The 25090-nt window shown below is 40.6% G+C and overlaps 2 protein-coding genes across 2 annotated transcripts in view; both read right to left on the reverse strand.

Annotated features, from left to right (window-relative positions):
- Positions 1-10445, reverse strand: part of Mcmdc2 (minichromosome maintenance domain containing 2) — a 33080-nt gene extending 22635 nt beyond the window's left edge. Inside the window, exons 1-7 of the mRNA XM_052175411.1 lie at positions 10323-10445; positions 10106-10236; positions 9973-10032; positions 7475-7670; positions 6733-6855; positions 6515-6619; positions 4329-4454 (exon numbers count right to left, since the gene is read on the reverse strand). Of these exons, the coding sequence (XP_052031371.1) occupies positions 4329-4454; positions 6515-6619; positions 6733-6855; positions 7475-7670; positions 9973-10032; positions 10106-10236; positions 10323-10416 (835 nt within the window). The 5' untranslated portion in view covers positions 10417-10445. The remainder of the gene's footprint in view (positions 1-4328; positions 4455-6514; positions 6620-6732; positions 6856-7474; positions 7671-9972; positions 10033-10105; positions 10237-10322) is intronic.
- Positions 10446-21237: 10792 nt separating this feature from the next.
- Sgk3 (serum/glucocorticoid regulated kinase family member 3) overlaps positions 21238-25090 on the reverse strand; it is a 43636-nt gene continuing 39783 nt past the window's right edge. The window contains exon 16 of the mRNA XM_052175974.1: positions 21238-23050. Coding sequence (XP_052031934.1) covers positions 22880-23050 — 171 coding nt within the window. The 3' untranslated portion in view covers positions 21238-22879. The remainder of the gene's footprint in view (positions 23051-25090) is intronic.

A 25090-nucleotide genomic window follows, 5' to 3' on the forward strand; every position in this document is an offset into this window, starting at 1 on the left:
TTTGGGATGAAATGGTTTTTTTTGTGTGTGTGTGTATGTATATGTGTATATATATATATGTATATGTGTAAAACCAATTGGTCTAAAGCTTCAATTAGTTTCACTGTGTCCCTGTTTAGTTTCTGTTTTCCTGATTGGTCCATTGAGGAGAGTGGGGTGTTGAAGTCACCCACAATTATTGTTTTAGGTGCAATTTGTGCTTTGAGCTTTAGTAAAGTTTCTTTTATGAATGAGGATGTCCTTGTATTTGTTTGTTTGTTTGTTTTTGTTTTTTTCGAAACAGGGTTTCTCTGTGTAGCCCAGGCTGTCCTGGAACTCTTGGCCTTGAACTCAGAAATCCTTCTGCCTCTGCCTCCCAGAGTGCTGGGATTACAGGCGTGTGCCACCACTGCCCAGCGTGCCCTTGCATTTGGAGCATAGATGTTCAGAATTGAGAGTTCTTCTTGGTGGATTTTTCCTTTGACCAGCAAGAAGTGTCCTTCCATGTCTCTTTTGATGACTTTAGGTTGAAAGTCAATTTTATCTGATATTAGAATGGCTTCTCCTGCTTGTTCCTGAGACCATTTGCTTGTAGAATTGTCTTCCAGCCTTTTACTCTAAGGTAGTTTTTGTTTTTGACACTGAGGTAGTTTTGTTTTGACCTGTATGCAGCAAAATGTAGGGTCCTGTTTACGTATCCAGTCTGTTAGTCTATGTCTTTTTATTGGGGAATTGAGTCCATTGATGTTAAGAGATATTAAAGAATAGTGATTATTGCTTCCTGTCATTTTTGATGTTAATTTTATATTTGAGTGGTTATCTTCTTTTGGGTTTGATGAAAAAAGTTTACTATCTTGCTTTTTCCAGGGTATAGTTTTCCTCCTTGTTTTCCCCCTATTATCCTTTGTAGGACTGGGTTTGTGGAAAGATATTGTGTAAATTTGGTTTTGTCATGGAATATCCTGGTTTCTCCATCTATAGTGATTTGAGAGTTTTGCTGGGTATAGTAGTCTGGGTTGGCATTTTTGCTGTCTTAGGGTCTGTATGAGATCTACCCAAGATCTTTTAGTTTTCATTGTCTCTACATCAAAAATAACAGGAAGCAGCCGGATGGTGGTGGCGCATGCCTTTAATCCCAGCTTGTGGGAGGCAGAGGCAGGCAGATTTCTGAGTGCAAGGCCAGTCTGGTCTACAAAGTGAGTTCCAGACAGCCAGGGCTACACAGAGAAACCCTGTCTCAAAACAAAACAAAGCAAAACAAAACAAAACAAAACCACAAAAACCAAAAAACCAAAACCAAAAACAAATAAAACAAAACAAAAAACCCAGGAAGCAACAATCACTATTCCTTAATATCTCTTAACATCAATAGACTCAATTCCCAATAAAAAGACACAGACGAATAGAAATATTTTTCATGTAAATCTTTGATTTTATCAGAAAATGTTTGTAATTCCTCTTTCAATTAATTTAGTAATTTTTATGTCTACCATTCTATCTGCATTATTTTTCATGATAATCTTCAATTTTAACATGTTTTTCTATATATTTCTCCTATTTTATCAGAAATGTTTTCCATGTAAATCTCTAATTTTATCACAAAATGTTTTTAATTCTACCTTTAATTAATTTAGAAAGGTTTTTTATGTCCACCATTTTATCTGTATAATTTTCCATGAAAGTCAATTTTAATGTGTTTTTCTATATATTTCTTAAATTTTATCAAAAATATTTTCCATGTAAATCTTCAGTTTTACCTGAAAATGTTTATAATTCCACTTTCAATCAACTTAGAATCATTTTTATGCCTACCATTTTATCTGTATAATCTTCATGATAATCTTCAATTTTAACATGTTTTTCTATATATTACTTCAATTTTTATCAGAAATATTTTCCATGTAAATCTTCAACTTTATCAGAAAATGTTTATAATTCTGCTTTCAGTCAACTTAGGAATACTTTTATGCCTACCATTATTATATCTATATAAAATTTTCCATGATAATCTTCAATTTTAGCATGTTTTTCTACATTTTTTATAATTTTATCAGAAATATTTTCCACATAAATCTTCAGTTCTATCATAAAATGTTTCTACTTCCTTGTTCAATTAATTTAGCAATGTTTTTATGTCTTCCATTTTACTCTTTAATTTTCCATGAAAATTGTCAATTTAATGTTTCTCTATATATCTCTTCTAGTTTATCAGAAATATTTTCCATATAAATCTTCAATTATATCATAAAATGTTTTTACTTTCTTTTTCAATAAAAGAACATGCTTTTCAAAAAAAAACATTTCAAAAAAATGTGAGGGACATTGAAGTACAGCCTTATTACAATGAACTCCAGTGTCTAAAAACTGTTCTTATTTTGGGTTTGTATCACAGTAATAGCCAAGATTTTAAGCTCTACTAAAAACAAAACAAAACAAACAAAGAAACAAAAAGACTTTATCTTTTTATGTTCACTTAATAACAAGTGCATCATTTTATTATTGGTATAAAATAAATATATTGTGTTGAATTTAATAAAAAATAAAATAAATAAAAGTTACACAAGCTTGGGAACAAGCATAAGCTAAGGCCTAATTTTCATTAATCAAAGGTCTCCATGTCATTATTCTGGGCTGGTGGGTCAGAACAGTCCTGTGATAATATACCCTAGTTTTTTCACTGCTGACTAACACTGCAATAGCAAAAGTGTGGTACTGTATAATTTTTAAAATATGAGTGCCTGGATTTACATTTTTTTTCCTATCCAATGAGGCCAGAAATTCAGTATATTGTATAGGCAGCAACCATGATGCCATCTTTGCTTTTGCAAGAAATGACCTTTTTAAAAGAAACAAAAATGCAACATGTGATGGTTTGTACATGCTTGGACTAGGAAGTGGCACTATAGGAGGTGTGGCCTTGTTAGAGTATGTGTGTCACTGGTGTTCCTAGCTGCCTGGACGGCAGCATTCTGCTAGCAGCCTTCAGATGAAGATTAGAACTCTCAGCTCCTCCTGCACCATGCTTGCCGGGACACTGCCATGCTCCCACCTTGATGATAATAGACTGAACCTCTGAACCTGCAAGCCAGGCCCAATAAACTTTTGACCATTAAAAAAACAGGTAAATTCAAGTTTGGCTTCTGTTAATGCAGATTCTAAACTTTCTACTCTATTCAAATTTAACCTGCTTTCCAGCCTTTGTATTTAGCAAGTGAAAAGAGCAGGGCTGCTCTCCATTTTGTAGTTACAAAATGCTAAATTATGATGGTGCTGGCCATGGAGGAAGGAAAGGTGGTATTTTCTTTCTTTTCTTTTTCTTTAAAGATTTATTTACTTATTATATGAGTATACTGTAGCTGTCTTCAGACACACCAGAAGAGGGCATCAGATTCCATTACAGATGGTTGTGAGCCACCATGTGGTTGCCAAGATTTGAACTCAAGACCTCCAGAAGAGCAGCCAGTGCTCTCAACCCCTGAGCCATCTCTCCATTCTGAGAGATGGTATTCTCATCCCCTTGCCTTTATCTGATCTCTTTTCAGGACCCAGGAAGAAAAAGGTACTGCTTACTGATTTCTTCCTCAGACCACAGCAGTTACTATGAATTGCCTGAGGCAGAAAACAAATCTGTTAACTCCTGGTACCCTGAAGGATTTCTGGCTTCTCACTGTGTGCCCAGGTTGACTTCCTGCCTGTCACTGAGCCCTAGGCTTGTAAAGTTTGTACCACCACACTCAGAAAAATGTCAGACACATTTCCCTCATTGTTAACTTATAAAACGTCAACATAAGGTTTAGTTCCACATGAGGTCTTCAATTACTTCCTGCCTGTCACTGAGCCCTAGGCTTGTAAAGTTTGTACCACCACACTCAGAAAAATGTCAGACACATTTCCCTCATTGTTAACTTATAAAACGTCAACATAAGGTTTAGTTCCACATGAGGTCTTCAATTACACCAAGACTTTAAACACCTTGTTTCCTTCCTTAATAACACTTAGGAGCAGGGACTGCTTCATTGGCTAGTTTTGTGATTTTTATTTGGAGGTAGAGCCTTGCTAACATAACCCAGGCTGAGCAGCAACTCGTTAGGTAGCTCAAGCTGGCCTAAAGCTTGTGCCTCTCCTGCCTCAGCCTCCCAGGTGCTAGGATTACACGTGTGCACCACCACACCAGGCTTAGTGGCCGTCTGACTGGCCACCACCACACCGTAGGAGCCAAGAGCAGACAGCCTGGCATTCTATTTTATTGTTTCTACTGCTTAGGAGAGGGCCTCGCACAAAGGTAAACAATACTGTTTGCTAAACAGATGGACTTAATAGGTTAAAATACATGCTTTTTTTTCTCTTACCTTTTGCTGTGTAAGGAGTGATACTATTTGCTTCTACATAGAGAGCAGTTTGTGAAGTTTTGACACAGACTGGAATTCCAATAATTTTATATTCATTTCCTATTTTCATCTTATTCACTAGTTCATCTATGTTTATTAAACAAAAAGGAAAATAGCATTCACTAAATGAAGTCGCATATCATCATCTGGTTCAAAGATCTGGAACAAGTGACAGCTCAGTAGTCAAGTTAGTAGTGAAATGTTTATCTTTGTTTAATACAGTAACCATATGCAACAGCACCAATAATGGAAAGCAAGGCCATTGTATCGGTAACATATGCTGATATTTATAGGCAATATGAGTTAGCTTCAAGAGGTATGTGAAATAGCAACTAGGATAATTAAATATTCACCTATAATGCAGTCAAGAGGAAAATACCATTCTATATAAGATAGAACGTATTTCAACTAAATGCTAAAGATGTTAGTAAACATCATGTAACATTATTTATTTAGAAAATTAAGCAATTTTAAAAGATACCACTCACTCTCTACAGCATTTCTAAGGTCTTGCCTGGGTACTCTCCTACATACTGCACACTGGATAGTCCCACTTGTACTTTATTCATGGAAAACTGAGAGAGCAAACAATCTCTGCAGAACAAGTCACTGTAAGAGGCAAAACTGAATGCACATCTAGTCCATCTTCCAAGACACCATTTTATGCTAGGCCATGTTCTTCTCACACACACAGGCTGGGCTAAGCCTTTAAACTCCATCATGTGTGTATATACGTGTGCTGTATGTATGTGTGTGGACATGCATGTTGGCAGTCAGAGCACAACTTTCATGAATCAGTTCTCTTCTTTTACCATGTGGGTTACAATGATCAACTCAGGCTGTCAGGCTAGGCAGCAAGCATTTTCACCTGACAGCACATTTTACCAGCCTTCCAAGTTCATTTTTAAAGTACAATTAAGGGCTTAGAAAGAGGCTCAGTCAGCAAAGTACTTGCCATGCTCCTTACTGAGTTCTGCCTAATTTCCTCGTGCCCACATGAGAAGCTGTGCGTGGCAGGTCACACCTGTAACCTCAGTGCTAAGTGGTGTAGGGGGGAGCTCATGGGACAGCTAGCCTAGCCCAAAGGGTAAGCACCACACCCTGTGCAAGAACCTGTCTCAAAACCAGGGCTGAGAGAGAGCATAAGGCACTCAGCATTGATCTCTGTACATGTCCACAGGAACAAGTACATATAACACACACACACACACACACACACACACACACACACACACACCCTCTTGCTTTCCCTTGCCTCTCCTCTCTTACCTGAACACAATCACTGAGAGTCTAAGACAACCAAACAACGAAACAGCACAACACTTAAAGGTTGTAGAATTAGAGCAGTCATCTCTTTAAGTGAATACTCAAAAAAAAATTATTTATTTATTATATATAAGTACACTGTAGCTGTCTTCAGACACTCCAGAAGAGGGCGTCAGATTTCATTACAGATGGTTGTGAGCTGCCATGTAGTTGCTGAGATTTGAACTGATGACCTCTAGAAGAACAGTCAGTGCTCTTAACCGCTGAGTCATGTCTCCAGCCCCTAAGTGAATACTTGTAGTTTCTCAGATGTCCGTCCACAGGAAAAGGCCAGCATGCACGCTGTCACAGCTCCAGCCTCTCTCTTAGGCTTCTGCTCCTGTGAGCGACGATGCTCTGCCTCACGGCAGACACCGGCTCCTGTACTCACCCCTCAGTTCTCCACAAAGTCACAGCTGTCAGTCTCATCTTTAACAGATATTTACTCTGTGCAGTAAAGGCCCCAAATCTCTTCTTCATCGCATTCATATACTAATAATCTTTTTGATATTGGGATTCACTGTATAAATCTGGCTGGCCTTTAACTTACAGAGTGCCTCTGAATGCTGGGATTAAGCATGAAGTATCACACCCAGCTCTGTATGCTAGTATTAACAAAACACAACATACAACACACGCACACACATACACACACACACATACACATACACACATACATACAGAGACAGAGAGACAGAGAGAAAGAGTAATGTGATATCATTACTATAAAGCGGCCATAATCCTGGGACTTGGCATTTCCAGATAACAATAGCTTTCCATGCTTAAGCATGCTTTACAATATGTTAGCAATCTGTTTCAAATTCAAACAGAACTTTACATACCTCTTAGGAAAATACCCAGTGATTGAAACCTAAATGGCTGGTTTTTAGAGCCTCCTTGAAAAGCATGAAACATTTTTGTAGTGATTATTTCAACTATCTGTTTATCTTAAGGTAAAGAACAAAAAAATTGTTAATAGAGTCCATATTCAGTTTAAGTCTCCTATTAAAATACAAGCAACTATTTAAAAGTTATCACAAAATGTAAGTGCATTTTTTACCACCAAGTACTCTAAATTTTCTGTCTTCTTGAAGTGAAGATGAACAGAGACTGCATAAAAAGTCATTTCTTACTGTTGCAGATTCTGTAGCACCAGGCATATGGACCCTTATATACTGAAATCCTGAAAGAAAGCAGTGTTGAGCTCAGACTTGGCTATTTTCAATAATTTAATATTATCAGTGTGCATTGCTCCCCTTGTTTGTATAGACAAGGTATCACTGTGCAGCCCAGGCTAGCACTGTGCAGCCCAGGCTAGCCTTGAACCCTCCTCCCCATCCTCCTGCTTCAGCTTCCCAAGTGCTCGCCTCATGGCTGTTTCCACCCAGGCACTGTGCTAAGGCACTGGTCACATGGATACTTAAATACACAATTTGTGTCTGTGGCATCACTTACAGAGAGCTCAGAATGGAGAGAGGAAGCAGCTCAAGTGGTCTTGAGAACCAGTGGGAAAGAGGGCTGACTAGGTTACTTATATCTAAGCACAGAGCAAAGGGCGTGAGCAGACAGTTGTTCTGTCTGTTCTCATTTTGTTCTGTCTCATTTGATATGTCCTTTTCCAGGACAATAGCAACACTTATTCAGCTGTGGAATGCAGGGAGGACCATTTCAAGATACGCACAGTAATAAACATTAGGAGACACCAGAATGTCTGGTTTATCAAACTTTGATTAGCCACCAATTGTAAATGTGGTTTGAGATGAACCGGCTTGATTTTTTTCATTTTCCATTAGAACACTGACCTTTTGAAAAAGGACATACTTCATCTGAACACAAAAATCTTGCGCCTTGCGTGTACTTGGTTATAGTTGTCATTGCAATCACAATCCCTTGCATCATATAAAATCTCTGAGATGCATAATTAAGTGGAAACTCACAAAGATCAAGACTATAGCTTGGTAGGGGTGGTAAATGTGTTAACTTCAGCACAATATTGATCTGAGAAGAACACAAAAAGCACATTAGTAAAAGTTGTGATATAATTTGACTTGCCTTATTATATAGTAAGAATACCATATAATGTGATATTGTTGCTATGATCCAAATATTAAGCCAGAGAAAAACATATAAAATTTAAATATAAATCCTGTAACATCTTAATTAAACACCATAATGAACTGATTAGTTCTCCTTAAAAAATACACATTTTCTGGATCACACTACAAAACAATGTGAACCCCAATAGCATTGGACACTTCAGTGCCCAAATTGTGATCTCAAACTATCAATTGACATTAAAAGGAATCAGAGCTCTTTAGAGGGAAAGTAATGATTCCAAGTCTGGGCCAGCATGCAACATATCTTCTTCAGGTCAGAAGACAAACTCTGAGGGCCAGTTCTACCATGTGGGTACGAGGGATTGAATTGAAGCAGTCAGACATGGAAGTAAGCCTTTTCCTGCAGATAAAGGGAAGAGCTCATGCAATTCTCTTGTTGAAAAGAAAAAAAAAAAGAAATATTGGGCATTGTTACAGGTTACTACCTGTTTTCAAGTCATTATCCTTCAAAATCTTAAAAGGAAAATAATCAAATATTTATCCTGCATTTCCCAAACAAATTGTATTTTAGAGTAACCAAATAATGATAAACAATAATTTTATTTTTATTTTCAATGATTAAATGATAAAATGATTTAGAGATTAAAATCAGAGCCCTGCCCATGCTAGGCAAATGCTCTTCTACTCAGCTATATCCCCTGGAGTGACCATTTATTTTAAGAATAATTTCAGATAAATCAGAAAGGGTGGCAAAATGAGAAAAATATAAAAAACAATAGCATCTGAACCACTGGTCAACTGACATCATAACAGCACTATTATATCCTTATGGTATGGAATGTACAATATGTAGCATTATATAATGTGTTGTTAAATGAGTTGAATCTAGACCTAAGTCTCCAGTGTCAAGTCTTATTTTAGACATATAGGATATAGAAAAATATCCTATGTTATCATAAGAAAGTAATTAGATGGATCCAGATGTACACTATCTCACAGGATAATTAACCAGTTGTTTTTTTTTAAAGTAAATGGTATAAAAAAGGAAGGCGTGGGCTAGCACGACTGAAGAAGCCCCAGAGAGTGACACAGAACTATGCACTGCATGAGCCTTGTTTCAATGATGGCTTTTTTCTTTTGGGGGTGGGGTTTCTCCCTCTCTCCCTCTCTTCCTCCCTCCTTCTCCCGCCCCCTCTCTTAAAGCTATGCTCTACTGTAGCGCAGGCTTGCTTCCAATTCCTGTGTGGCTGAAGATGACCTTAAACCTTCCTGTTTCTGACTCCTAAGTGATGGAATTATAGGGCATGCACTACCTCATCTAGGTCTTGATCCTGGCTTGAAGGGAAAAAAAACCCAAAAAGTAAAAAAAAAAAAAATATTGGGAAAAATTAAAATATGGACTGGATATTAAATTATATCAAGAAAATGCCACTGGTTTGTAAATGATGACATTGTGATTATATAAGGACATAACACAACAGTTTTTTGAAGTTGGTCCTGACGTATATATGGGGTGAGATAACAGAGGATCTGGCATTTGCTTTACAATAGTTCAGATAAATACAGATGACACATATACACTGTATCACTGAGCTTGAATGATAGATATATGGAAGTCAATTGCATAATCTATTTTTGGATAGTTTTGAAATGGTTATTATAAAAGCATTTATTCTTAAGAATGATAATATGGGCAAAAATGAAAGGAATTCAGGTATTTGTGTTAATGCTGGCTGTGAACTTGGATTCAGTAGCTCTTTGGAGTTTGTAGCGTGGCCTGGTGGATGTGTTGGATGTGTTGTGGGGGGCATGCTCAGGGGTGATCAGCCTCTGGAGGCTCACCTGCCCTGAACTCTGGCAGCTGAGGGACACAGACCTGCCCTGAGCGTGCACAGCACTGAGGCATATCCTTCCTCCTGTAAGCAGTTTCTGTCAGACTCGACCACGACCACGACCACGACCTAACCTGAGCTCCATCCCCTGAGCCCACATGATGAGCGAGGAGAGCACAGAGGCCACCAGCGTCCTCTGCAGACTCTGGTGGAGTAAACATGACCACCCCTGAGATACAAGTGGTAAGGCAGTGTAAAAAGTAAAAATCTGACATAAAAAATTGTACATTGGACTTTGTAAAATGTATTTTACTCTTTAATTATTAACTTATTACTGTGAAGACAGTATTGTATGTTATTTTGAAAATTTGTACTTCAGTTTTAAACACTTAAGAGTTGATTAAAACTTACTTGCGTTTCAGTCTGTAACTGTCCAATCAATGAGAGAGTCTTAACAGCAACAAAGCAGACCTGTGATTTGAAGCAAGCAAACATGTTACCAAGATTTCCATGTGACTTGGAAATCATTTCTTCTTTCACTTACTGATTGAAAAACTTGAGCAGCTTTTAAGGGATGGTGTAAAATGTGATTTCCAAGTTCAGCATCTAATTCAACAATGTCACAAGGGTTTATTAAAATATTGAACCGATAGACAGCATAGCTTTGTTTTGAATCTGTGAAGATATAAATGTGAACATCAAGGTGATTATGTGCAGACTCTTGGCCGACACACCACTGCTGACCACCTCCGCTGACATACCATTGTAGTACTTGCAGTCGTCCATAAACTTTTGGAGGCCTCCACTTCTGTCAAGGTAGACAAGGGCTGCCTCTTTCATCTGAAGATTCTCCATCTTCTCCTTGTTGGTAATCTCTTTTAGCAAGTTAACCACAGCTGGTGGTAAAGATCAAAGGGATGAGACTCAGGTGAAGAGTGAGGAACAGAATAAAGCTTACTTTTGAAGACCACTAAGAAAACTTACAAATTACTAAAACATAAAATTGAGAATGCAACCAGGTAAGCCTTCTAATTGAAAGAGAAAGGAAACCTAGCCATTGATTGAACCCAGGACTGCACCCATGCAAGCATGTGCTACTGGCTCACACCAACATCCCCATATAACACTTTAATCAACACTCAGTTATGAGATCTTTCAAAAGACCACAAACTTAACAGGATGATCCAATGTCTTTCCAGGGCAGGCTCTCCGAAATGATTAAATGATGATAATCCCAATGTAAGCACAGGCTGAAGGAAGGTCACATAAACTGTTTCATCAAACCAGTCTGGGGTAGCAAGATGACTCACCAGGTAAAGAAGTCAAGTCTTATGAGTAGTTTTGACCCCTGGGACCCACATGGTGGAAGGAGAAATCAACTTCACCAAGTTGTCCTTTGATCACACACACATAAAAAAATAACTTAAATAGTAAATGTGGCACTAACTTGAAAAGCCTGAGAAATGATTCTTGATGCAGCATTTGTTGGGGATATTGGCTGGCCTCTCTTGGCTTAGTATATTTAGCTGACAGATACAAAGGTACTAAACAATTAAGGCCTCTTTCCATTTTAAATCTTTGTTTGTGACAAACATAGAACATTAAACTATAGAGGTGGAGAGGGGAATATAACATGCTCACTTAAGCAGAAAATATTAGAAACAAAATGTCATGCAGTCACTGTGGTATTATTAGGAATGATATGATTATGATTGGAACCTGCCTTTAAGGAATCCAATTTAGAGAAGTCAGAAATGATGACTAACATATTATTGAAGCATTATCAGCTATTTGTTATCTATTATTTATTGGCTAGCTCACTCTCCCTAGGTACCAGTAATACAAAGATGAGAAAAACAGTGTCTATCCTTTAAAGAGCACACAAGTAAGTCAGCCATGGGAACAACTGTTCGATAACCCGTAATCAGAATATGAACAGGTAGTGGCCACGGAACATGGCGAGTGGAATGCTTCACAAAGTTAGGCTCATCCTCATGGATTCTCCTTCTGCTTTGGACTCTTGGTTGATGACAGGAGGTAACAAGGAAGCCATGCATTCCACTTCAAAGGGAGACAGTGAGTTTATTTCTGTGTGGCCCTACGTACATTAACACTGCTCCTGCTTGCTAGCCCAGCATGCTCAAGGCTGTGCTCAAGCCCAGCACCACCCAAATAAATAATAAATAATAAATAAACAAATGAATGAATTTTGTTTTCAGTAGGTGAATATCCCTATAATGGGAGAGTTTTCCAAAGATACTGGCTAACACCCCCATTATGAGTTCTATATCACTGATTTTACCCACCTAGTACCTATAGTTCAGGATACTTTGCACAGAAAAGTAAGTGGCTATCCTTTTTGTTATTATATCGGGGTTAGAATATCAGGGTTTTTTGGCCAGGTGAGCTCATGGATACATTTAATCCCAATGATCAGAAAGCAGCGGCACACAGGGACCTCAGGTCTAGGTTAGACTGGTCTGCAGTTCGAGGACAGCCAGGGCTACAAAGAGAATCTGTGTCTCAAAACCAAACCAAACCACCACTATCACCACCACTAAGAACAAAAACAGGTTTCTGAAGTTGGAGGACAGTGAGTGAAATGGTTGTATAAATTCAGACTGTTTTTTTGAAGTGCAAGAAAAGTTTACAAAGTTTATTTTTTTGTTTTGTTTTTTGTTTTTGTTTTGGTGGTTTTTTTTTTTTTTTTTTTTTTTTTTTTTTCTGAGACAGGTTTTTTTCTCTGTGTAGCCCTGGCTGTCCTGGAACTCACTCTGTAGACCAGGCTGGCTTTGAACTCAGAAATCCACCTGCCTCTGCCTCCCAAGTGCTGGGATTAAAGGCCTGTGCTGCAGACTCTCGTCAGCCAGGTAGGAGAGGAGACGAGGGGTCAGGGCCTTCAAAAGATGGACCGAGAGCCCAAATGACTGCTGCAGTCTTGCTGGGCCGCGATGGCGCGCGCCACCCGGGAGGCAGAGGCAGGAGGATCTCTGGGGTTGAGGTCGGCCTGGTCGACAGAGCGCGTTCCAGGGCGGACGGACGGACGGACAGACAGACGGACGGAAGTCGTGGGAATGAACGCATTTGCAAGGAGGGGATTGTGAGGGGAAAGGACACAGAACAGGCCCCGGGAATAAACCCAAGTCTCGCCTCCTGTCGCTGAGGCGCTGAGGGAACCCTGAGGAAATGTGGAGACCACGGCTCAAACACCTCGGAACTCAGCCTCCAGAGCGAACGCGCCTGGCTCGCGGGCCCTGCAGACCCCAGTGCCCTCGGCCCGGCCGTGTTGCCACCTCCGAGGAATACCCACCTGCACCGCAGGCCCCGCGTGGCCACGGAGGGCGTCCTGCGCACGCGCACTCTCCCACCCGTGGCGGCACGCGGGGTCTGCCGGGACCGCGGCCCTCCGTCACCAGGGCAACCAGTCTCCGCGCTACGGCGCAGTGCGCTCCGCAAGGCTTCTGCGGTTATCTAATCCAAGACAATACCTGTGTGAAAAAATCCCAGATTCTGCTGGTGGAGCTGCGAAGTAGCGTCGTAAACTTCGGAAACTGAGGTAGATTCTCAAAGGACTAATTCCGAGAGAATTGAAAATATGCATCCACAGAAAATCTTGTATAATAAACTCATACTCAAAATTGCCCTGAAGTGAACGTCTTGGCTTCCAACTAGCATCAGACGGCTGTAGTATAGCAACACAAGACAACACAATATTTCCCTTGAATTAAAAAGAGAATTAAGAGATAGCACAATACGGATGGTTCTTGTGTGCACTGTGCATGATGAAAGGCACAAAAGTCGCATGTTGTATGTTGCCATTCATGTATGAAGTAGTCAGGATAGGCAAACATGAATACAAATCTGTGATTACTTAGGGCTTGGTAAGACAGTGAAGTTTCCCCCCTAAAATTGTGTCAAAATACAGAGCGGATGCTAAATATCATGGAACTAAGACACTGTTTTCAGTACTTAATCATCTTTCCCTAACTCTGTACCATTTAGTGATTTCCCAAGTTCCTGGTGATAACCATTCTGCCTTCTTAAAATTAGCTACTCCAGAACTCAAATGGAACAAACACAGCATTTGTTGTCTTGTGCCTTTTATTCTACTTAATAAGATGTCCTTACAGTTCATCCATGCTGTAGGATGGTCTTCAGTTGTAGTACTCCGTTACATGGACAGCACACTGTTCACTGTTTCTTTTCTTGGTGCTGGGGACTGACACTGAAGCCCCAGACCACACTGGTTGCTCGTGAGGTAATGGAGATACCCTAAAGTTGAATGAAGTTCTGAAAAGTGCCAATTGTTGATTTTGAGATAGGGTCTTTCTACCATAACCCCGAATAGCCTTACATTTACCTTGTAGCCCAGGCTGGCTCTGAACTCAGTTTGTAGCATAGGCAAGTCTTGAATTCACAATTTTGCCTCAGTTTCTAAGTGCAAGGCCTATAGGTACACTTACTTCAGTATATCAGGCTAATGGCATATTTTTAAATGGATGAATTCTTTAGTATAAGAATTAAAGATCAGGCTGGTGAGTTGACTCAGTTGGTAAGAGCACTGACTGCTCTTCCGAAGGTCCTGAGTTCAAATCCCAGCAACAATATGGTGGCTCACAACCATCCATAATGAGATCTGACGCCCTCTTGTGGTGTGTCTAAAGACAGCTACAGTGTACTTAGATATAATAAATAAATAAATAAATAAATAAATAAATAAATAAATAAAAGAAAGGAAGAAAATATCTTCTTTAAAAAAAGGAATTAAAGATCAATAGGTTTACCAAACAACAAAACCACTAAAAATTGGGCTGGCTCAAGCGTACTTCTTGGTACAGTAGACCTCCTTCCTCTCCAGGGGAAAAGGTTTCAGCTAGGAAATCACTTTGTAATTTATTTATGTCACACGTGCTAGCCCATCTTCTTTTTTGTATTTCTGTGTCAACTTTCTGGTTGTCTTGCTGACTTGGTCAACATGACAACACAGACATGTCTTTTGACACTCTGAAAAGCAAAGCAAGGAGAGCCATGACTCCAGCAGTCAGTTACAGCAGGCTCACACTGGCAACGCAGGGCTTGCATCCACTGCTGCTTCCACGCCACTGAGCGACAGCACAGTACGAAGGGGCAAACATTGTCTTTACACTATTTTGTATTCTGATGGCCCCTGTGGAAGGGCCTGGGTAGTGATCCATCTTGGCTGTTAAGTGGATGGGATTTGGCGTCACCAGGGAAACATGAATCTGTGTGGATCTTCGAGAACTTTTCCAGAGAGGATTAAGAGAAGAAGATCCACCCTAAATGTGGTGCAGACCCTGTGGATGGATATCTTGGACCCACAAGAGGGAGCTCATGAAATATCAGCATTAATCTTTTGATTCCTGACTGAAGACCAAAGGTAATCAACGGCTTGGCGCTTCTCCTGCCAGTACAGTCATAGCATGCCTAGGCCACCAGGACAAACTGTTCCCTCAAACTGAGCAAATCCAAAGTCACTCTTAAGTTGCTTCTGTTTGCTATGTGTCCCACGATGGACAAGAGTCGAGGGCAGCCTGGGGTTTTCCCAATCACCCATCCAACATACACTGAAAACTCTCATCACCAGTGTTGACCGGGAATGCATGTGTGCTGTGATTCTGGTCTGTGAGACAGACCTCAGGGAATGAAGTCAGCTCTGGAGGCTCTTCCCCACCTCGGTTAGATATTCTCACACCTGAACGTAACTTCTCAGAACAACACAGGCATCTCAATTCACAAGAGTTAATCAGAGGATGAAGAAGGTAAGACGTGAGGTAAGAATCTAGGCAGTGGACATCAAGGACCAAAAGGAGCCACGGTGGAGGTCTGAGGAGACTACAGGAATGGACTTCTAACCCTCCTTCCCCACACACCAGAACCTCAGGGACACTAAGGCTGCAGAGGCCAATGGCTTCTACCTGCACCCCCACCCCAGCATCATGTGGAACCTGCTGGAGACAGAGGGGTCTGGAAATGTCACATTTCAACTGGGTATAACAGAGCGGCCAATTCATTTTGTAAGTTTTTTTTTTTTTTTTTTTACTTTATTTTGATTTCCTCTTTTCCACGTGAGGATCACAGTGGCTGTGTGCTTATGTAGCAGTTTCAGATTACCATTTCCCTACCCAGTTTAAGGCAGTCTTTAGTCTTCAGCCATATATACGTCCCTTGTTTTCTTTCTCTCATTGTTACCCATTCCCTTAATTGTAACTTTCCATAAATTTAAAAATATCTAAAATCTGAGGACCATATCAGTACCCCAACCTTCCCTTGCCAGGCAATTTTGTCTGAATTATTTTCCCAAATAGTTTAATAGTCAAAATACTCAACCTTTTTTCTTTTTCTTTTTTGTTTTCAATTTATTTATGTATTTATTTTGTTTTTTTTTCTGTCATATCACCAGTGTGCAGATTCATGGTGTTCACATGTTATAACATTGTCATTGTGCATATTATATCAAAAATTGCTAACTCAGTGATTTCCAAATGTCTTCAAGAAATTACAAGATATTTCAGGATAAAAGGATACATGGACATTTTAAATCATAAAGTATTTCAATATATACATTCAGCTATCCAAACAGATACATACATAGACTGATCTACAAAAAAAAAAAGCCAATACAGGCTGCTCATGATTTATGAGTTTGAGAATCCTCAGCATATTTTATGATGGGAGAATGTAACTAACATTCAGTAGAAACCATTCCAAGTATTTCACATTTTAACTTAATCTGGGGTAGCAATGCCTGGTGTGTCACTGTCTTGCTGTTGGAAGGAGGAGCTGTGAAGCATCTGGTGCACTGCAGTGTACAGAGGTTACAATCTGGTATTTGGCCTCCATGTGTATGTGGGATTTCTATTGTTTTCGTTGTTATTGAAGACCAGCCTTAGTCCACGGTAATCTGACAGGATGCATGGGATTATTTCAATCTTCTTGTATCTGCTAAAGCCTGTTTTGTGACTGATTACGTGGTCAGTTTTGGAGAAGGTACCATAAGGTGCTGAGAAAAAGGTATATTCTTTTGTTTTAGGATGAAATGTTCTATAGACACCCATGACTGCTCTCCCAGTTAATATCCCACTCAGGGAATAATACAGAGCTTATACCAGGTACTTTGGGCACCTAGACCAAGGAATTATTTTCTGAACTCAATTATACCATATTTAATTCCTACCTGGTCATCAAAATACTCAGCCTGGGGGCTAGAAAGATGGTGCTGCAGTTGAGTGCTTCCTGCTCTTGCAGAGAATGCAGGGTTGGTGTGTAGCACATCTATGATGAATCACAACTAACTGTAACTCCAGTTCCATAGAGCTGATGCCTTCTGCCAGCTACTGCACATATGTGGTGGGACACTCACTCACTTAGGCTCGCGTATTTACATCAATAAATCCTATGCCGTCTAGTGAGAGGAATTAGATGAAATTCCAGAGACCTCAAAATACAATTCTAGGTATGTTCGAAGACACTGAATGAAATAAGGGAGGCAATGGATAATAGAAAGGGGAATTAAACAAAGAGAAACTTACCTGAAATACTGGAACTAAAACACATAAAGAAGTCTCCGCAAAAGAAAAGATCAAGGAGAGGACAGTATATCTGAGCTTCAAGACAAGATGGAGGAGTAACAATCCAACAAGGACAGAGGTAAAGTAACAAAAAGGTTCCAGTGAGAATCTCAAGACATATGTGACACCCTGAAACACCAAATCTGTAGTTATAAGCATAGAAAAGAATCACCTCAATCTAAAGGCACACACACACACACATTTTAAAAAGAACTGAAACAAAATAGCTCATCATTAGAAAAAAAATGCCAATCCAAATATAGGAGGCATTTAGGACTCCTCAACAATGATATTAAACAATAGCTTCCCCTCACTATTTTAAAGTTGAAACTCCAAGTAATAAGAATAAGCATATACAATGTACCAAGAGAAATGTCAAGCCTGTAACATATAAAGGTGGGCCTATCAGAAGAACAGCAGATTTCTCAAGGGAACTTTAGGAACCAGAAGGGCCTGGACAGACCAGCACACTTAGGCAGCCCAAGGTGTTGGGACACTCGTTTGGTAGTGTCTGTCTGGTGAGATCTGGAATGTTTAGGGAGCATAGCCCCACCCAGCTGGAGGAAATGCATCTCTGGGTGTGAGCTCTGAGGTCTACAGCCTTGTTCGCCTGGCAGGTACTTCCCCGCTGTGTGCAGCTGAAAATGCGACCAGCCATCTTCCCATTTCTACATCCCCCCCCCCCCCACTGTTATGGACTCCCTCTGGAATGGTAAGACAAAATAAATTCTTCTATAAGGTGCCTTTGGTCACGGTATTCTATTAGAGAAGCAGAAAAGTAACTGGTTCAGCAAAGTTATCTCTCACAATTGGAAAAAAAAAAAAAAGGATTTTTAGCCAGGCAGTGGTGGCACACGCCTGTACTCCCAGCATTCTGGGAGGCAGAGGCAGGCGGATTTCGGAGTTTGAGGCCAGTCTGGTTTACAGACTGAGTTCCAGGACAGCCAGGACTACACAGAGAAACCCTGTCTTGAAAAAAAAAAAAAAACAAATTCAAAAAACAAACAAACAAAAAAGGACTTTCTATAGTAAAAATAGGCTAAAGGAACTATGTCCACTACACCAGCTCAGCAGAAAGTACATTAAGAATCCAACTGAACAAAGAGAAAAATTTTTCCTACTATCAATTGAATATATATGAAGTAGCAAAGAATCCAAATACTTGAAAAAATTCGCTTCTTTTCCTTTTGTGTGTATCTGGGTGTCTGCATGTATGTGCACCCTCTGCATGCCAGGTACCTGAGGAGACCAGATGGTGGCTGGAATCCCTAGAACCGGAACCACAGGCTCTGTGTGCCACCAGGTGGCTACTAGAAACCAAACTCAGGTCCTCTGTGTGAACAGCAAGTGCTCTAGGCCCCGTCCCAATATTCCTAATATCCCACATATGCCAGGTGTTACTGCTCATTTTGCCGTTAATTTCTCTAATACACAAACATGACTTATTTTATCAAGGTACTCAGACCATCAAAATGGTCTGAATATGAAACCCAATATGGTTTCATATTACTGTGCTTTCAATGTTTGTGTTCCTACAAAATTCATGTGTGCCATCTAAGCCTTAGGTGAGAATACTTGAGACAGAAGTAGAGCCTTATTGGCGTACCAAGCTGCCTGGCAGGAACATGACATTGGTCAAGGAGAAGGGCTTCAAGCAGGAATCTGACATTAGGCATAATAGGGAAGTAGGTTACAGCAGAAATTTTTATCTTAGGGTGGAATGAGGGAAGCAGGCTTCAGGCAAGATTCTGGGCTTGGACAAGGAAGTAGGCTCAGGTATTTTGGCCATCCTTACACACCCTGGGGAAACAAGGTCACTGAAGAGACTTGGGATTTTGCTTATTGCCTTGACAATTTTGTGTTTACTGTTTTACTTGTTCCTCATTGTATTACTAACAACCTTAATTCCTGCATGTAATTAAATTGGTATAAAAGTGGATTGGAAATTATTAAACCTGCCTACAGTCTTAGAATTGACTGGAGTCATGCTGCAGTTCTGTCTGTCTCTTTCTTTTCAATCCTCACTCCTGCACTGGAGAACTGTACCGAGCCATATTGGGGCAGTCATGCTCATGGCTTGAGTTTGACATTGGTCAAGGACAAATCCCTGGCTTCGGGATTAGGACGTAATAGGGAAGTAGGTTAAAGCAGGAATTTTTATCCTAGGGTGGAGAAGCTCAGTGAAGGTTAAGTTCATTGTTCCTCCAGGTCTAGGAATTCCTGAATTAAGCAGGTGACCCACCCAGCTGCTGGAGCAGTCAAGACTAGGACCTCCAAGAGAAGCTAGACAACTTCCACCGGAACTCAGCCCGGAGTCTGGGGGGGGGGGGAAGGGTTTGCCCAAACTGTTAAAATGTCCGACCACCATTAAAGTTTCCGGCCTTGATCAGCGAAATATTGTCTTGGCCCTCCTTCTTTTCGCCCCTTCCCCATCCATCCCTCAGCTTCTGTTCCAGCAATCCAGTTCATAATAGCTGCAGGCAGCTAAGGAATACAACAGAGAAACTGTTGTCTGACTGAGCGGGCTTGGTCAAAGGGACTTTGGGAAAGCAAAGGAGATGGCCCCTGAGGAAACTAAAGCCTCTTCTACCTCACCAGGCTCCAGCAGGGAAACTCCAACTACAAAGACGAAACCTTCCCTGAACAACAAACCTTCACTCCCCTGAAGAGAATGGTCTGCAACAAAGCAAGCAAGCAACAACTACCTTTAGAGGTCAATGGCTAAAAAAAAATTATTTCAACAAGTTGTAATTAACAAGCCATAATCCTAGGTTAAGGAGGCTAAGGTAAGAGGATCAGGAGTTTGAAGCCAGGCTGGGCTACACTGAGAGACATCTCTAAAACCGAAACAAACAGGCAAAGTGCTAACTTCCTAAATAACCTTTGAGATTATTTTGGTAGTTAGCATGAAATAGTCTGACTGTTCAAAAGGCATATATTTAATAAATGACTTACAGTATGGGAGAAAAGTTAAACTTGAAAATTAGATTTTTTTCCCTGACCCATATATATGTCAGTATAAAATAACTTGGTAATTCATTCTACCCAAATATTCTTGCTGTGGTGGCCCAGTGATGTCTGTAAAAATGATATTTTACAGACAGAGGTGGAAAAAAATGCCTCCTGAGAATAACGGAACTCTCTGGAAGCTGTGGAAGCTGATAATCTCACCTGGCAATTTACTGTACTCTCTTACTTTCTGGCTATTTAAGATGGGCCCTTAGTTCTCAAGCAGCAGTTTGCCCTGACTGCCTCCTTTTCTCTCTTCACCAGGATTCCTAAGGCCTGGCTGATAATCGGGTCTCCTTGCCTCATAGTTGTTTACATAATTACTACCTTCCAACTACATGCAGGTTTTTATGGCTGTGCGTATGTATATGAGGATGGCACTGGCACTTTGGTACTGAAAGCATTAATTTAGTCAGGAAGTTTTGTTTTACAAGGTAAAAGGCTAAATGTTAGATAAGGATTTCTCACAAGAACTTGTTAAGACCTAGGTGGTATAAGAAACTTCAAACTCTTTGAAGGTTTGCTGTAAACTATGAGTGACTCTGTATTCTAATCAGGAAGTTTGATGGCATCTGTAAATTGATCTTCTGTATCTGTTACTTGAGAAACTTTGTTCCTGATTGATGTTGCATTTCCTTGTACCAAATGGCTATGATAAAATTATACCTGCCTCACTGGCTACATCTTTTGAAATGGTAATACCAACTCTTCCTGTATAAAAATCCTTGCCTTAGAGCTCCAAAATACATTCAGTTCAAACCTGCCTCTGTGGGTGTGTGGTTTGTTCTGTCTGTCATCTCAGCCGGACCTGTGCGTTCCTGGACCAGAGGACCCTGGTTATCCCACAGCAGACCCACGGTCTGTAACATATTCTAACAAAGTCGTATACTTTTTTTTCACACAAAAAATAACTCATTTTAGTAGTTACTATTATTATAAACATTACTAATTTTAATTTAAAAATAACAACAGAAATTAGATGTCGATTTTTTGCTAATTTTATTATACTACATAGATTTGTATTTCTTGTGACCCAAGAAACATCAAAAATCTAAAATTTGTTCTTAAAAATACAATATTGCACTTTAATTTTTTGGCAATTTAATTAAGGGATATTAGAGTAAAAAATCATGTATGTACAATTTTTGTCTTAGATTTATAATCAACAAATAAATCTGTATTAAAGTAGAGCTGACAGAAGTACCCAGGATCAAGTTATGTACAGTGTAGACGTAACATCTCGCCAGTGAGGGAGGTCCAGTGTACTGCACGCATACAAAGACTACCTGTCAAACTGAAGCACCGTCTATCCCCATTCTGCTGAACGTACTTAAGCCAAAGGGTGTGGATGAGAAATATTTCTCATTAGTCAAGGTAACACACGCAAGGGAAGTTTGTTCTTAGTGCAGCTGAGCTCACGATGGTGTCCTCTAAAGGACCCGGGAAACTGTCTTCCAGGGATGGAGTCCCAAGAAGCACCCTTTTAAAACAGTTTCTCTGTACCACTATGAATGCAGATGTTAGCTGACATGCTGTCATTTTACAGTCAGTTTTCTGAACTATTTCTAAGATACCAAGGGGCATGTGTGCACTTCAGAGATAGGGAATACTCTTAGTAGCATTCACGAGTGCATGTCTGATCCCTGGCACTACAAAATGAGTAATACTGAATATATTACTGCTAGATTATTGTTACCTTTGGTTAGAATGTGTAGGTGACACACATTCACACTGACCCAGGTTAGGATGTGTAGGTGACACACATTCACACTGACCCAGGCTTGCTATTTTATTATTTAATTCACAACTAGGTAAACATTATAGAAGGCTACTTTTTTTCTGTCATTTTAAAAACACGGTCAATTAGGAAGGTAGTTTTGAAATAATTCTTTGCAAAAAACATATACCAAGGTTTAGACCTACTCAACAGTACACTAAACCTTCAAAGGGTCAAAAGGAACATAAATAGAAAACATTTGTAATATAAATATGTGACAGGGACATTTATGGTAAACATCTGGTAGCATTTTGTTACTTCTCAGTTCGTTGGGAATTCTAAAAACTTCTGGCCATTAAATATTTTCTTTTCCTCTAGAGGAAAAATGGTGGATGGATGGGAACTGAACACTTCAAAGGCAAATGACTGCTTTTTGCTTTTTCTTATGGGGCTGCAAGTGAGTACCTGCTAACGCCCACTGGCAGCCAGTGTGTGCCCTCTGCCTTTGCATTTGAAGCCTACTAAGAAACAAATAGTGAATTACCATGGGGAGATAGGGTTTCAGCATAAACCATCCTGTACCATTTGCATAGTTCTGCTATGATAAAAAAAAGTCATAGAATTATAAAGATATTAATACATCTTATCTTAACTGTAACAGACTATTAAAACAGTCTATCTTGGATGTGTTAGTGTAAACTTAACAGGAAAAAAACAGTCAATAGCAAAAAGTTATCTTTAAAAATAGGTTAATGCTAAGAATAATAGCTTCAATTTTTTGTTTAAAAATAAGCTTAACAAGAATACAAATTTCAGTTCAAAACTTAGCTCTTTGAAATGCCCTAAGTCTTGCATACAGCAGAAAATACATATTTCATAGTTTTCACTATTACATATAAAAATGAGGCACTGTTATACATAGCTGAATATATTCACACAAATAGGTGTTTCCATCTCTTCTGCAGGCTAGAGGTTGTTCATTGGTTTCTGAATGTCCAAGTGTTTACAAAAATAAGTCTTCTGAAGGAGGGGCGTAAGAGAAACCAACAAATGCATCGTCTGCCTCCAGGACACTAGCATTTACTATAGAATAGTCAGAAGACACGCACACAGAATAGGGAACCGTTTCTTCAGTGAAGACGGCGTCAAAGTTTCTGATATCATCTGGTCCAGCCTGAAACATCAAAAGCATAGAATCACTCACCTTAGCTTTTCTTTCATTAACTCACTTCATTAATTAACTTTTTTTCATGACTCTAGTTCATCCAAGTGTCTTTTATGACTTTGCATAGTTCCCCTGGCAAGTTTAGATTTCCCTACACTATTATTCTGTTCCTCCTGTCTCACCTTTATTATTACAGTGACATTTGTCTTTTTACTGTTAAGTAGGAAGAGTAGTGATGGTAAGCGAAAGGAAGACCACCTAGCAGAGCTGTATATGCATACGCATACATACATACATACAAACACACACATACATACAAACATACATACAAACATACACATGCATACATACATACATACATACATACATACATACATACATACATACCTTTTCCTCTATCCCTATGTACAGAAACGAGGCTTAGGGAGCGCTCCAGGATAGTATTTTACTTTGAGCCTGACTGTCCAGTTTCTCAAGTTTGGATGAGAAAAGCTTTGTTACGGAGCAATAGGGCTGTTTTAGGTACAGCCATGAAAGGTGGGTCTTTGCTCTAAGAGGAGGTCATGAAGCACTGGCTGAGGACGTCCTTGGCTGAAAGGCCTGAGGGCAGCCGGGGAGAGCTGGAGTAAAGCAAATGCTTACCTTCAAGGCAATGTCTCAGTCAATGTGACACTGAACCTTTTCTTCCAGTGAGAAAGGAAATTTTTTTCCTACAGATAGGAACTGATAAACAAATGCCCTAGATCTGACTGTAAACACCACCACGCTAAACCTCCAGGCTCTCCTGGGAAGCGAAATCCTTTACACTCCAGGACAAGAAGCGTAACTGAATTACACAGACTCAGGGCAGAGAAAATAACCCCAGGATATCAGTGAGCACTGCAAATCTACAAATTAATCAGACAACAGGGGATGGACATGAAATGCTTAATTCTTCCATATAAGAAAATCTCCCTCAGAGTACAAAGTACTTTGGGAATCATCACAATAAAGATTCTAGAATAAAAAGGAATTTAAGATGAATTTTACAAGTGCTGAAGAGATGGTTCAGAGGTCAAGAGCTGCTGGAGGACCCAGCCCAGCCCTTTCCCATCAGTTCTTTCAGCCTTCCCTTCTAGCCCATGGCCATTCCTCTGGGTCAGCAAAAACACAAGGATCCCAGTGGCCACACTGGGCTGGGAGTCACAGGGGTGATTTTCACTCTTTCCTCACTTCTACTGTGCTCTTTCCATATTTACTCTTGGTTCTGTACCAGCCTGCACGAATTCCTTCGCCTATGCCACACCCATTCCCTGAGGACTGTACTTTTGGTGCAGACCCCGCTTCGCTCTGTCCTGTAACCCTCTCTGCTGTTCCTCTAAGCCCTCTTCCATTCCTGTCTGCCACCCTCTGCCTAGCAAAGGCACCATCTGCCGGAACCCACAGCAGCCACGCTACCCCACGGCAGCCACACTACCCCACGGCAGCCACACTACCCCACGGCAACCACACTACCCCACGGCAGCCACACTACCCCACGGCAACCACACTACCCCACGGCAACCACACTACCCCACAGCAGCCACACTACCCCACGGCAGCCACGCTACCCCACGGCAACCACACTACCCCACGGCAACCACACTACCCCACGGCAGCCACACTACCCCACGGCAGCCACACTACCCCACAGCAACCATACTACCCCACAGCAACCACACTACTCCACGGCAGCCACGCTACCCCACGACAGCCACACTACCCCACGGCAGCCACACTACCCCACGACAACCACACCACCCCACGGCAGCCACACTACCCCACGGCAGCCACACCACCCCACAGCAGCCACACTACCCCACGGCAGCCACACCACCCCACGGCAGCCACACTACCCCACGACAACCACACCACCCCACAGCAGCCACACTACCCCACGGCAACCACACTACCCCACGGCAGCCACACTCCCACGGCAGCCACGCTATTCCACGGCAGCCACACTACCCCACGACAGCCACACTACCCCACAGCAGCCACACTACCCCATGGCAGCCACGCTACCCCACG

Source organism: Apodemus sylvaticus, chromosome 3 (assembly GCF_947179515.1).
Source record: "Apodemus sylvaticus chromosome 3, mApoSyl1.1, whole genome shotgun sequence".
NCBI classification, from domain to species: domain Eukaryota; kingdom Metazoa; phylum Chordata; class Mammalia; order Rodentia; family Muridae; genus Apodemus; species Apodemus sylvaticus.